Below are 13,210 nucleotides of genomic sequence, written 5' to 3'. Positions count from 1 at the left end.
GGGACGGATGCTCGGTCCCGCCCCGGCCTGGCTGCAGGCTCCGGGAGGGATCCTCGGTCCCGCCCCGGCCTGGCTGCAGGCTCCGGGAGGGATCCTCGGTCCCGCCCCGGCCTGGCTGCAGGCTCCGCGACGGATGCTCGGCCCCGCCCCGGCCTGGCTGCAGGCTCCGGGACGGATGCTCGGTCCTGCCCCGGCCTGGCTGCACACTGCTGGGATGGATGCTCGGCCCCGCCCCGGCCTGGCTGCAGGCTCCGGGACGGACGCTCGGCCCCGCCCCGGCCTGGTGGAGGTCAGCCCAGCGGGGAAAGCTGGCGTTAACCCAGTCATCCCCAATGCGTGTAAACTTGGTGAAAACGAGGGCGCGGCGCTCCCTCTCCAGTTAAGAGTCCCAAACCCCCTCGGTTTTCTCCGAACTCCTCACGCTCGAGCCCGACCACTTCGGGGTGCGGCTGTGGGGCTGGTCCTCCCACTTGGGGGCAGGGCCCGGGGCCTGCGGGGCGGAGCGGGCGGGGCGGAGGCGTGGGGGCCCGGCCGCCCCTCCCCCAGCCGGCAACCGTGGGCGGGCTCTTGGCCGCCGCGCCCCCTGGTTGGCGGCCGCGGGCGGTGGGCGGGGCTCCTGGAAAAGGGTGTCCGGGAGTGGGCGGGGCTTGTTTCAGATTCCAAGAGCGCTTCTTGGGGTGCCGCTAGGCAGTAGGCGGGGCTTCAAGTGGAAAGACTTCCGTCTGGCTCTTGGGCGGAGCTTCAAGGGGCCCTCCTGATTGGGGCCGTAGGTCACAGTGGGCGGGGCTTTGAGCGGAAAGATCTGGGCTGGGACGCGGGCCCCGCTTTGGACGGCCGGCTTGGAGGTGGAGTCGGCTCCTGGTTGGTTCCGGCGGAGGTGGGCGGGGCTCCGGAGGACGGACGCGGCCATATCTGCGCCTGCGCGCGCTGGCTCTGTCGGTGCCGACGTTGTGCGCGGCGCGAGGTGCTGGCGAGCCGGACGCCGGGTCGCGATGCAGAGGCTGGGGGTGGTGCTGGGACACCTGCGGGGCCAGCCCGACGCCCACCCGGGGCCTGCGCTGCGGGCCGAGTGGTGCCTGAGCGGCGCCCCGGCGGCCTCAGCCGCGGACGTGGTGGTGGTGCACGGGCGGCGCACGGCCATCGGCCGAGGGGGCCGCGGCGGCTTCAAGGTGCGTCCTGGGCGCGCGGGGCGGGTGGCGCGGGGCGCGCGGGGCGGGCGGCGCGGGGCTGGGGAGGGCGCAGGGGTCACCGCCCCGCTTCCCGCTGCAGGACACCACCCCGGACGAGCTCCTCTCGACCGTGTTGACCGCGGTTCTCCAGGACGTGGGGCTGAGTCCGGCCCAGCTGGGGGACATCTGCGTGGGTGAGCGCACCCCGGGCCGCCGTCGCGTTCCCGCAGCCCCCGCAGCCCCAGCAGCCCACGCCCCTGCTGTCACTGAGGCGCGTCGAAGCCCCCGGTAGCGCCAGGCTCCGCGCTCTGCGAGCACGTTCTGTTCGGTGGGCTAGGAAGCGGGGGTCACTCGGCCGGGTCGTGAGGACACCCGAGGGGGCAGGAGACTAGAGCCGTCTACCCGCCCACATGCCGTCTGTGCAGGGACAGGAAGCGTCAAAGCCCTGTGTCGCCCCGGGATACCCTTTAAATCTAGAACTTTAAGCACTCCTAGAAGTCACTTCTCAGCCAAACGACAGATTGGCCCGTAAAATAAATAATGTCATCCGTGGCTACAGTGCTTTTCAAAGTAATCATTTAGATGAAACCAAAAGGCTAACATATTAGACTAATGAGAAGGCTGGGGGGGAAAGGGAAGCTAGATTAACGGCAACAGAACAACCGAAGTGGAAGTAAAGAGAATGCTGATAAATCGTGATTAATGTCACTGAACAATATGTATACCAAGCCAAAAAACCAAACCCAGTGCCATCGAGTCGATTCCGACTCAGAGCGACCCTATAGGACAGAGTAGAACTGCCCCATAGAGTTTCCAAGGAGTGCCTGGCGGATTTGAACTGCAGACCCTTTGGTTAGCAGCCTTAGCACTTAACCACTACACCACCAGGGTTTCTGAACAATACGTATAGAAATTGTTAAATGAGAACACAATTTCCTGTGTAAGCTTTCACCAAAAACAATAAAAAAAAAAAAAAAAAAAAACTCATCTAGTCCAATCCTTCATTTATAGATGAAGAAACCGAGGCCCAGGAGGTTTGCAACAGAGCTAGGAACTAAACCCAGGTTCTTCAGAGCTTCAGTCCAACTCTTTTTCCCACCTCTGGCCTCAAAATTTAGAACATACGGCTGTAGGGTCGCTATGAGTCGGAATCGACCCGACGGCACTGGGGGGTGGGGTAGAGTCTCTCAAACAAATGCCACCCCTAAGTCAGGAATTACTGTCACAGAAATGATAGCAGGGCTCGGAGGTAGTTTTTCCAGAAACATTTTCCTGACAGGACCAGTTATGTTACACTTCAAGGTTTGCATTCTTCTTTCCCTAAACTCTTACACATCACCTTTAAAGGCAGGCAACCTGTCCAGTCTGCACTGATGTGGAGAAGCAGGGTGGGTGGGTAAGTGGGCTTGGGACCCTTGGAGTCAGAGGCTGGTGTATGACCAGGCAGGACAAGCTGCTCTATGGCTGGCTCCCCCTGCCGCAGACCCTGAAATTCCAGAGACTCAAGTGAGCCTGCCGAGGGCCTGTGTTCCTGAAGAAAGAGCTGACATGTCCCTCTTTGGTATTCACAACGGTGCCTCAGTGCCCAGAAGGCCGCCTGGCACTGAACAGAGGTTTGTTGTCCACAGGAAATGTACTTCAGCCAGGGGCCGGGGCAGTCATGGCTCGAATCGCCCAGTTTCTGAGGTAAACTTTTCTAGTTCTAGCTCTGGGCTGGTCATGTTGACTCTTGGGTGGGTCCAGACTCCAGGAAACTCAGCCTGTGGATGGTGGAGGATCAGGCTGGACACCAAACCCCGAGACAACCAGAGTCCTTGGAACCCTTCTCTTGTGGTCTCAGCCTTTCCCCTACTCTGAAGGGGGGGTGTGTTATGGGTGCTGAGCCAGGGTACACGGGGCTTTTGGGCCTGGAGCGACAGCTCTCCGTGGCCCTAATTTTTAGCCACAGTCAGCTTGTTGTTTTGCCTTTTGTGAGTGGACTCTGTTCTCGTCAATTAAATAACCAGGTTGGCAGGCTGAGGAGTGACTTTGAGCTTTTTTGCTAATTGCGCAAGCTGGGATCGCTGGTTACATCCCCTTAGCAGGGACTTGGGGACAGGGCAGAACCCCCAGGGAAGAGGGTGGCCCAGGAAGGCTCCTGGTGACTTTCCCCTTTAATAGCAGTGGCCTGGGTCAGGGTGAGAGCTTAAGTTATTTTCATGTGGAGATTTAAGGACAACTTAGTCTTTTACTTTCAGCTTCGTAGGGGAGAAATACTGGGGACATTGGCTAGAGACGGAACAGAAAGACAAACCAAAAAATCTTATAGAGACCATGAGAGATTAAGACTGCTTAGCTGGGAGTTCAAGGCCTCCCACGCCCTGGCTCCAGACTTACTTTCTAGCCTCATCTCCCAGCTGCTCACTAGCCCTGACTTCCAGTGGGTCAGCCTGCTGCCCTCCCTGCTCTGATCATTCTGTGCCCCCTGGATTGTCCCTGCCTCCTCTGCCCTTACTTAACCCTGTCCAAACAGTCTCATCATTTTATCATGACTTCCCTGAGTCCCTAAGCTTCAGATAAGAGCCCCTTCCTCTCCAGTAGCTAGCCATGTGCTTCCTCGTGATGGAGCTTGTTATCACGCCTGATTGTTCCAGATCCTACTAGTTGACTCCTTTTCTGCGTGTTGGTCGGCCCTGCTTTACCGTACGTACTTGGGCGGGAGACGGGAGACATTCAGTGAATACCTGCTGGATGGATGAAAGGGTGGTAACCGGGTGCTAGGGGTTAGTAGTCTTGGGGAGGGTTAGACAGGCTGCACAGCCCCAAGAGGCTATTTACCCGAGGGGCTCTCCACAGAGCCTGGCCGGACCCTCCCAACCCCAGCTGCACAACAGAATTACCATGGCGCTTTTGCCCCCCGAGGCTCTGAGTCCCAGAGCTCTCCAGGGCTTTGTACTACTGGCCAGAGCAGGTTACACAGGGAGGGGGAGCCCGAGGCAGCTCCCAGGGCTGGGACCAGCGGGAGAGGCTGGGGGAACCCATCAGGGCAAGGGATGTTAGAACACACGGTGCCTATCAGAGCTCTTTCTGCTGGTGGGAACAGGCTTCCCAGGGAGAGTTGGGGCATACTCCTTCAACCATATGGTTGCCAGTAAAGCTGAGGAGTGGGGGTGGTTTCTGGCCTCACAGCTTTAGACATTTCTTCTACTGTTCTAGCAACAGGCTCTCTTTTCTGTATTTTGGGGAACAGAAATGTATAGTTTTTTATTCTTGAAATCTCCAAAGGGAGAAAAAAAGAATTCCTATGGCCCAAATGGAGCCCTGGTGGTGCAGTGGTTAAGAGCTTGATGCTAACCAAAAGACCCGATTTGAATCTACCTACTGCTCCTTGGAAACCCTATGGGGCAGTTCTACTTTGTCTTATAGGATCACTGTAAGTCATATTCCACAGGATAACAACAGGTTTTTTTGTTTGTTTATGGCTCAGCCTTCCCTGCCCTTGAGCTGTGCTTGGCCTCTGAGGAGAATCACAGAATGTAATGTGCTTTGGGCCCTGGGGAGCAAGCACGTGCAGGAATGGGACGTGCCCACTGGCTGCCCACTACCCACTCTACAGATCTAGCCCTGAGTCGAGGAGGGCTGCTGGGCTTGTGCGCCCCGTCTTTGATGGGTACAGTTGTATTGGCCAGGAGCATGAGAGCCTGGCAGGGAGAGGGGGCTGCTCACTCTGCGGTCTCCCCTTCTGTTTTCAGTGACATCCCAGAGACTGTGCCCTTGTCCAGTGTCAACAGGCAGTGCTCGTCCGGGCTGCAGGCAGTGGCCAGCATAGCTGGTAGGTTGTGCCAGCCTTGGTCCTGGCCCCGTGGGTCTGGGTCAGCAGAGTCACTCTCCACTGGGGGAGCAATGGGATTTCTGAGAGGACTCTAACCATAGAAGGAGTGCCCCTTGTCACTGCCCCCAGCCTTTCTTGGACACTCCTGGGTCTTCCATCTCTGAGGCTGGGGCTCGAGGTGGGGCTGAGCCTCCGCTAGTCCTGATCGGATGGACTGTGGCGAAGGATGTTTATGAAATGCTTTTGTTGCAGGTGGCATCAGAAGCGGGTCTTATGACATTGGCATGGCCTGTGGGTAAGAATTTCTTTCTGCCAGAGCTTATTAACCACCTTGTGACAATAGAACTAATTTCCGTGTCCCGAGTTCTCAGAGGCTATGACTTCCGGCTTCTCCTCGGCCTGTTTAGGCAGCTGGCTGGCAGTGAGTTTCTACAGATGCCGCTTAGGATGGCCCCCAGCTCTGGCTGTTCAAGAATCCTTCACAGCTTTCCACGGTGGCAGGGAGGGGAGACTGGCCTTTAAGAGCTTCCTTCTTGCACCACTTGGTTTCCTGGTGCGGCCTTTGCTACTTCGTGATGCTGCTGAGAGTTTTGGTCCGCCAGAGCTGGGGGCAGCCACCTACTGCATTGTTAGTCTCTTCGTCTTACTGGGCTATGTGTCCCTGTAGCCCTGCTGTGATGCCCAGCTGGAAACTTCAGTTGCCTACTGGGTTCTGAGGGACATGGTCAGATCTTGCTTGGCTAGGTTACTGTCACCTCTGCCTAGGTTGTCTCCACCATTGGCTGCAGCGTATGAAGCCACAGGGGTTGTACTGGGCAGTGCCTCCGGGGAAGGGAGAGAGCCAGAGCCCAGACTGGAGCGGGCGTCTGGTGTGGGGAGGTGAGCGGCCCGGTGCCAAAAGCTCCTCTTCAGAGTGTTTCTTGATTGGAAGCATCGCCAGCCCAGGTCTCGGGCAGTGCTGCTGGTACTGGGAGGTACTGCCCTTGTGTCTGCAGTTAAATGTAAAGCCGAGACCACACCGTGGGGACTTTGGCCAAGCGAGGTTTACTGCTCAGTCTGACTTTGATTTCTCCCATGTCCCTCAGTCTTACTGGAGGGCGGTAACTTGGGGAGAAGGACTGGAGCCTTCATGAGTTTCTTAAGGGGAGTCTGAGTCCCCAGACAGGTTCAGGACCTGTCACTAGGGTCCTAAGGGTCTGGGCCAGGACGCCCACAACACAGGCTGAATGTTCACCACAGACATTGGCTGTGAAGCCTTGTAGCCAGGGCATCCTAGTTGGCACAGGGTTTGGGGCCAGACTGCCTACATTGGGTACTGGCTGGGTGACTGTGGACAAGCTAGTCAGCCTCTCTGGGCATCAGTGTCCCTGTCTGTAACCAGGGACACCTTCCTCAGCCCTGCTGAAGTTGATGAGAAGATGGAGTAACAATACCTTACGCTTTTGGGGTGTGTATCACATATTAGAAGCCCTCTCACCCATGAAAAGAGCCTCTGGCAGTGCTGCCACGTGCAGAGCACTCAGTCGAGGCTTTCTGTTATCCTTGGAGGCATTGTGGCCTGACCTCCTTGAGGCCCTGACTGCACTCAGCTGAGGTCTCGCTGTCCTCTCAGCCCCAGCGCCTTCTTTTCTGTGCAGGTCAGGCAGCTCACTGTAGCTTCGTGCTTAACTTTTTGAATACCTGTCACTTCCTGCTCTGAACCTGAAGTCTCTGAGAACAAGGTCTGGGCTTTTTGGATTTCTGGTGGAGGACACTAGGAAGCTTTCCCTGGGGACTCCTGATCGACTGCAGAAGTGATTGCCTTAGGAGAGCATGGCCCTCTCCCCAGGAGTACAGACTGTGCAGTGCTTTGTCCTGGGGGCTGGCGGAGAGGTGGAGACGGGGCTCAGTGGCCCTGCCCCCCACCTCAGCCTCGCTGGCCAGGTGCCCTGCCTTTGGCTCCCAGGAGGCCCACTGGATTTCCTGAGGGCGTCTTGGCTGTTTCCCAGCACTTGGCAGATACACAGCTGTCCCTCAGGGACCCCTGCTGGCACTCACCTCCTCCCCTCCTCAGGGTGGAGTCCATGTCCCTGGCTGGCGGAGTGAACCCTGGAAATATTACTTCGCGCTTGGCAGAGAACGAGAAGGCCAGAGACTGCCTGATTCCTATGGGGTGAGTGCCCCCCATAGCTCCATGTGCCCTCTCAGCTCCTGCCTGGAGTAGGGGCTGAGGAACTCTGGCTACCTCTGGCTGCCTGCCTCAGGGCTGGGTCTGCGCCTCAGGGACCATGGGGTAGGAACTTGATGCTGCCCTTGATTTCCCCTCCTGAGGCCCTGGGCCCAGCCTGTCACTCCCACCCTGAGGGGCTCAGTCACAGGAGGGACAATGGCAGCAGCACCCCAAAGCCTCAGAGGCCTAGAGAGTTGAGAAGGAGGTGGGGAGGAAATGGCCCCATGACGTGATGTCAGGAGTGCTGCGTCAGCACAGCACCTGAGCCCTGCTGCCAGGGCCATTCCCAGGCTCTGCCGGAGGGACTCCTAGACTCTGGACGTCTGAGGAGGTTTGAACTCAGAGAGGGGCACGGCTTGGCTGCCCCCACACCCAGGTCCCTGTCTCTGAGGGAAGCCTGTGGAGCTAGGAGCCCAGGCTGGAATGCTAGCCTGGCCCTGGGTTTCCAGGATGAGGGGAGTGGAGAGCCTGGGTGTAGCCTTTGCAGAGGGAATCTGAGTTGTCATCACCCCACATTAAAGCAGTTTTCCTTGAGGCACAGGAGAAGGCCAAGTGTAGCCGCTAGGATCCCACTCATGCCCTCCTGTGTCCTTCACTGTGCTGAGGCTGCACACCCAGGGACAAACACCCTCCTTTGCCCACATCCTGCCCCCACACAGGCTGCTCTCTCTCTTGGGGTGGGGCCAGCAGTGCTGACTCCCTCTCTGCGCCCCTACCTCCCAGTCATCACCACTGTCCCCGTGGCATGGATGGGCCCTCCTGCCCTCCCCTGCCTAAGCCCAGGGCCCAGAGTTCAGGCACAGCCCTGCAGCCTGTCCCAGCCCCTGCCATCCTGTAGACTGCCAGGCCAAGCCCACACTGTTGGCTTGTGTTCCAGGATAACCTCAGAGAATGTGGCTGAGCAGTTTGGCATTTCCCGGGAGAAGCAGGACACCTTCGCACTGGCTTCCCAGCAGAAGTGAGCACTGCCTGGACTGGACATGTGAAGGGCTGACCTGCCTGGTCTGAGGTGGAACCGTCCTGAGGGCACCGCTGGGCAGTGAGGGGTGTCCAAGCCTTGTGCCTCTTGATAGGGACAGCCGCGAAAGGACCAGGCCACTGTGGGTTGATGGCACTTGTGTGTCATCTTACTGTTTGTTCACCTTGTTCATCTTCTCACTACCTGGGCCTCAGTTTCCCTGTCTATTACTGGGGACATAATGAGGGCCAGGACTCTGCCTGGCTACGGTTTGGTGATTGGACATGGTAGCCACAGGCTTCTCTGGAATGGGGCCAGCAGTATGAGGGGACCCAGCATCCTTGCCTCTGAACCATGCCTGAGTCTGGGGTAGCATTCTGAGGCTGAGGCTGCCATCAGAGAAGCTCCAGGGGCTCAGGCCTCTGGGTGGGGGCAGGCTGAGGTTGGCAAGGTAGAACCTCAATAGAAAAGCTGGTAGAGCCAGGCCTGAGTATTCGTGAGGTGCCATCTTCAGCTTTGGCAGAGACACAGCAGGCTTGGTCCCTCTGCCTCTTGAGTGGAGGTCTCAGTCAGACCAGCCATCCCACCCTCAAGCCCTCTCCTCTCCTCAGTGGTTGGGATTGGGGCTGATGGCAAAGAAGGCCTGAGAGGCCTCGGCCACGCCTCCCATCCCCGGGGGCCTGAGACTCTCTGTCCGTGGCACTGGCAGGGCAGCCAGAGCCCAGAGCAAGGGCTGGTTCCAGGCTGAGATTGTGCCCGTGACCACCACGGTCCACGATGACAAGGGCACCGAGAGAACCATCACCGTGGCCCAAGATGAGGGCATCCGTGCCAACACCACCATGGAGGGCCTGGCCAAACTGAAGCCTGCCTTCAAGGAGGGTGGCTCTACCACAGCCGGTGAGACTGGGCTGGGCGTTGGGAAGGGACCACGGCCATGCTGGGTGTTCTACTCTGGGGTCTGGAGGCCAGGCATCTGGGTGAGGTGGACGTGAGAGGGCCAGACCGCCTCAGTCCTGCCCTGGGGTCTCCTCACGCCTGTGGTTTACCCCTAGGAAACTCCAGCCAGGTGAGTGACGGGGCGGCCGCTATCCTGCTGGCGCGGAGGTCTAAGGCAGAAGAGTTGGGCCTTCCCATCCTTGGGGTCCTGAGGTCCTATGCAGTGGTAGGGGTCCCGCCGAACATCATGGGCATTGGGCCTGCCTATGCCATCCCTGTAGCTTTGCAGAAAGCAGGTAAGACGGCCCCCTCCTACCCTGGATCTGGATCCCACTTCCATCCTGCATGCCGGTGCTGGGGGTAGGCGGACAGGTGGGGGTGGGACAGGCCAGTACCCACACCCAAATCCTTGGTGGCCCCACACCTGGTACTGCTTGCCCTTCTGGACAGACACACCAGGCGGCCTGCAGGGCATGGGTGGGGTGAGGCCCAGGGAGAGTCCTGCTAAGGGTCACTGGGTCAACTGAGGCTTTATCCCCTTGCCTGCAGGGCTGACACTGGATGATGTGGACATCTTTGAGATCAACGAGGCATTTGCCAGCCAGGTGAGCCTGTGTCTCTCAGCACTGCCTGGGCCCTGGCAGCCTAGCTGAGCCAGCAGGTAAGCAGTGCAGGTGTAGGAGGGCTGTAACTGAAGCTCGGTCTCCTTCTAGGCTGTCTACTGTGTGGAGAAGCTAAAAATCCCTCCTGAGAAGGTGAACCCTCTGGGGGGTGCAGTAGCCTTGGGCCACCCACTGGGCTGTACCGGGGCACGACAGGTCATCACACTGCTCAACGAGCTGAAGCGCCGTGGGAAGAGGTGAGGCTGCCCCTCACGGGGGTCTCATTATTCCGAGCTGGGGTACCAGGGGGCGGTGATAACTCTGACTTCAGAGTGCAGGGGAATGATCCCTGTGTTCCCTAGGGGCCACCTTTGAAGGAGATCATGCCTGCGGCAGCATCTGCTACCCTGTGTGTGCCAGGGCAGGCAGGCAGAATACCGTGTGCCCATAGATCTGGTCCGGGAGGCTCCTCTGGCAGGCAGGCAGGCAGGCAGGCAGAACACCGTGTGCCCGTAGGTCTGGTCCGGGAGGATCCTCTGGCAGGCAGGCAGGCAGGCAGGCAGGCAGAATACCGTGTGCCCATAGGTCTGGCCCGGGAGGCTCCTCTGGCAGGCAGGCAGGCAGGCAGGCAGAATACTGTGTGCCCGTAGGTCTGGCCCGGGAGGATCCTCTGGCAGGCAGGCAGAATACTGTGTGCCCGTAGGTCTGGCCCGGGAGGATCCTCTGGCAGGCAGGCAGAATACTGTGTGCCCGTAGGTCTGGCCCGGGAGGCTCCTCTGGCAGGCAGGCAGGCAGGCAGGCAGAATACCGTGTGCCCGTAGGTCTGGCCCGGGAGGCTCCTCTGGCAGGCAGGCAGAACACTGTGTGCCCGTAGGTCTGGCCCGGGAGGATCCTCTGGCAGGCAGGCAGAATACTGTGTGCCCGTAGGTCTGGCCCGGGAGGATCCTCTGGCAGGCAGGCAGAATACTGTGTGCCCGTAGGTCTGGTCCGGGAGGCTCCTCTGGCAGGCAGGCAGGCAGGCAGGCAGAATACCGTGTGCCCGTAGGTCTGGCCCGGGAGGCTCCTCTGGCAGGCAGGCAGAACACTGTGTGCCCGTAGGTCTGGCCCGGGAGGATCCTCTGGCAGGCAGGCAGAATACTGTGTGCCCGTAGGTCTGGCCCGGGAGGATCCTCTGGCAGGCAGGCAGAATACTGTGTGCCCGTAGGTCTGGTCCGGGAGGCTCCTCTGGCAGGCAGGCAGGCAGGCAGGCAGGCAGGCAGGCAGAATACCGTGTGCCCGTAGGTCTGGCCCGGGAGGCTCCTCTGGCAGGCAGGCAGGCAGGCAGGCAGAATACCGTGTGCCCGTAGGTCTGGCCCGGGAGGCTCCTCTGGCAGGCAGGCAGAACACTGTGTGCCCATAGGTCTGGCCCGGGAGGATCCTCTGGCAGGCAGGCAGAATACTGTGTGCCCGTAGGTCTGGTCCGGGAGGCTCCTCTGGCAGGCAGGCAGGCAGGCAGGCAGGCAGAACACTGTGTGCCTGTAGGTCTGGCCCGGGAGGCTCCTCTGGCAGGCAGGCAGAATACTGTGTGCCCGTAGGTCTGGTCCGGGAGGCTCCTCTGGCAGGCAGGCAAGCAGACAGGCAGAACAGCGTGTGCCCGTAGGTCTGGCCCGGGAGGCTCCTCTGGTAGGCAGGCAGGCAGGCAGACAGGCAGAATACCGTGTGCCTGTAGGTCTGGCCCAGGAGGCTCCTCTGGCAGGCAGGCAGAACACTGTGTGCCCGTAGGTCTGGCCCGGGAGGATCCTCTGGCAGGCAGGCAGAATACTGTGTGCCCGTAGGTCTGGCCCGGGAGGCTCCTCTGGCAGGCAGGCAGGCAGGCAGGCAGGCAGAACACTGTGTGCCTGTAGGTCTGGCCCGGGAGGCTCCTCTGGCAGGCAGGCAGAACACTGTGTGCCCGTAGGTCTGGCCCGGGAGGATCCTCTGGCAGGCAGGCAGAATACTGTGTGCCCGTAGGTCTGGCCCAGGAGGCTCCTCTGGCAGGCAGGCAGAACACCGTGTGCCCGTAGGTCTGGCCCGGGAGGATCCTCTGGCAGGCAGGCAGAATACCGTGTGCCCGTAGGTCTGGCCCGGGAGGCTCCTCTGGCAGGCAGGCAGGCAGGCAGGCAGGCAGAATACTGTGTGCCCGTAGGTCTGGTCCGGGAGGCTCCTCTGGCAGGCAGGCAGGCAGACAGGCAGAACACCGTGTGCCCGTAGGTCTGGCCCGGGAGGCTCCTCTGGTAGGCAGGCAGGCAGGCAGACAGGCAGAATACCGTGTGCCCGTAGGTCTGGCCCAGGAGGCTCCTCTGGCAGGCAGGCAGAACACTGTGTGCCCGTAGGTCTGGCCCGGGAGGCTCCTCTGGCAGGCAGGCAGAACACTGTGTGCCCGTAGGTCTGGCCCGGGAGGCTCCTCTGGCAGGCAGGCAGAACACTGTGTGCCTGTAGGTCTGGCCCGGGAGGCTCCTCTGGCAGGCAGGCAGAATACTGTGTGCCCGTAGGTCTGGTCCGGGAGGCTCCTCTGGCAGGCAGGCAGGCAGACAGGCAGAACAGCGTGTGCCCGTAGGTCTGGCCCGGGAGGCTCCTCTGGTAGGCAGGCAGGCAGGCAGGCAGACAGGCAGAATACCGTGTGCCCGTAGGTCTGGCCCAGGAGGCTCCTCTGGCAGGCAGGCAGAACACTGTGTGCCCGTAGGTCTGGCTTGGGAGGCTCCTCTGGCAGGCAGGCAGAACACCGTGTGGCCGTAGATCTGGCCCGGGAGGCTCCTCTGGCAGGCAGGCAGGCAGGCAGAATACCGTGTGCCCGTAGAGCTGGTCCGGGATGTTCCTCAGTGCCCAGGAAGGCCTTGGTCCATGCAGCTCAGCCTGGCTCTCTTAGGAGGTTCAATGAAGTCACATCTGGGGATGGCTTGGTGTTTGAGCCTCTGTCCTCTGTGCCTTTGCCCAGCCAACATGGTTTTGCTTCCACAGGGCGTACGGGGTGGTATCCATGTGCATGGGGACCGGAATGGGAGCTGCTGCTGTCTTTGAGTACCCTGGGAGCTGAGTGAGGCCCCAGGTGGCTGGCGGGCTAGGGTTGCTACCCAGACAGCCCTGCTCTGGTGGCAAGAGATCAACACTGTATGTGAAGCCACACAGGAAAACCGAGCACTGGTGGTGGTGGTGGGCAAATCAAGGCACTTCAACAAATTTAGAAAATGTGAACCCTGAACATGCAGTAGAGTGAATAGACGGCAGGGCTGCCGCCTCTCATTGGGCCGGACCAAGTTGGCCTAGGTCATCCAGACCACAGGGCCACCGGGTAATTCTAGGGGTAAGAGGTGAATGGATACAGTAAATGTGTGCTGTCTTATCTTGGTGGCTGTGTTTTTTTTCTAAGCGTCATTGTTGCCTTGCTGGTTCTCTCAGCTCAATGTGAGCGTAAGAATGGCTGTAATTCTTCATTCCACTGCCCTGGGATGTACTCCTTCACCCAAGGAACTGCTCAAAGCCTACAGACACCTGGGGGACACCAGC

The 13,210-nt window shown here is 59.9% G+C and overlaps 1 protein-coding gene across 1 annotated transcript; it reads left to right on the top strand.

Annotated features, from left to right (window-relative positions):
• The first annotated feature begins 977 nt into the window (after positions 1-977).
• ACAA1 (acetyl-CoA acyltransferase 1) lies at positions 978-13,046 on the top strand. Its single transcript, XM_003415700.4, has 12 exons — positions 978-1,169; positions 1,270-1,363; positions 2,798-2,855; positions 4,901-4,980; positions 5,233-5,275; positions 7,034-7,132; positions 8,067-8,147; positions 8,857-9,047; positions 9,203-9,382; positions 9,636-9,691; positions 9,800-9,945; positions 12,665-13,046. Exons 1-12 carry the CDS (start codon positions 993-995, stop codon positions 12,738-12,740), a joined length of 1,281 nt encoding a protein of 426 aa, XP_003415748.1. The 5' UTR covers positions 978-992; the 3' UTR covers positions 12,741-13,046.
• Positions 13,047-13,210: the final 164 nt, after the last annotated feature.

This window comes from Loxodonta africana, chromosome 27 (genome assembly GCF_030014295.1).
Source record: "Loxodonta africana isolate mLoxAfr1 chromosome 27, mLoxAfr1.hap2, whole genome shotgun sequence".
Taxonomy (NCBI): domain Eukaryota; kingdom Metazoa; phylum Chordata; class Mammalia; order Proboscidea; family Elephantidae; genus Loxodonta; species Loxodonta africana.
This window is presented reverse-complemented; position numbering and strand designations above follow the sequence as displayed.

What these genes read in the sequence shown, in the direction of transcription:
- ACAA1 (XM_003415700.4), top strand. Translation starts at nt 993, where the DNA reads ATGCAGAGGCTGGGGGTGGTGCTGGGACACCTGCGGGGCCAGCCCGAC. An exon ending in ACGAGGCATTTGCCAGCCAG is followed by an intron (nt 9,692 to 9,799) that starts GTGAGCCTGTGT and finishes GTCTCCTTCTAG; the next exon opens with GCTGTCTACTGTGTGGAGAA. An exon ending in CTGAAGCGCCGTGGGAAGAG is followed by an intron (nt 9,946 to 12,664) that starts GTGAGGCTGCCC and finishes TTGCTTCCACAG; the next exon opens with GGCGTACGGGGTGGTATCCA.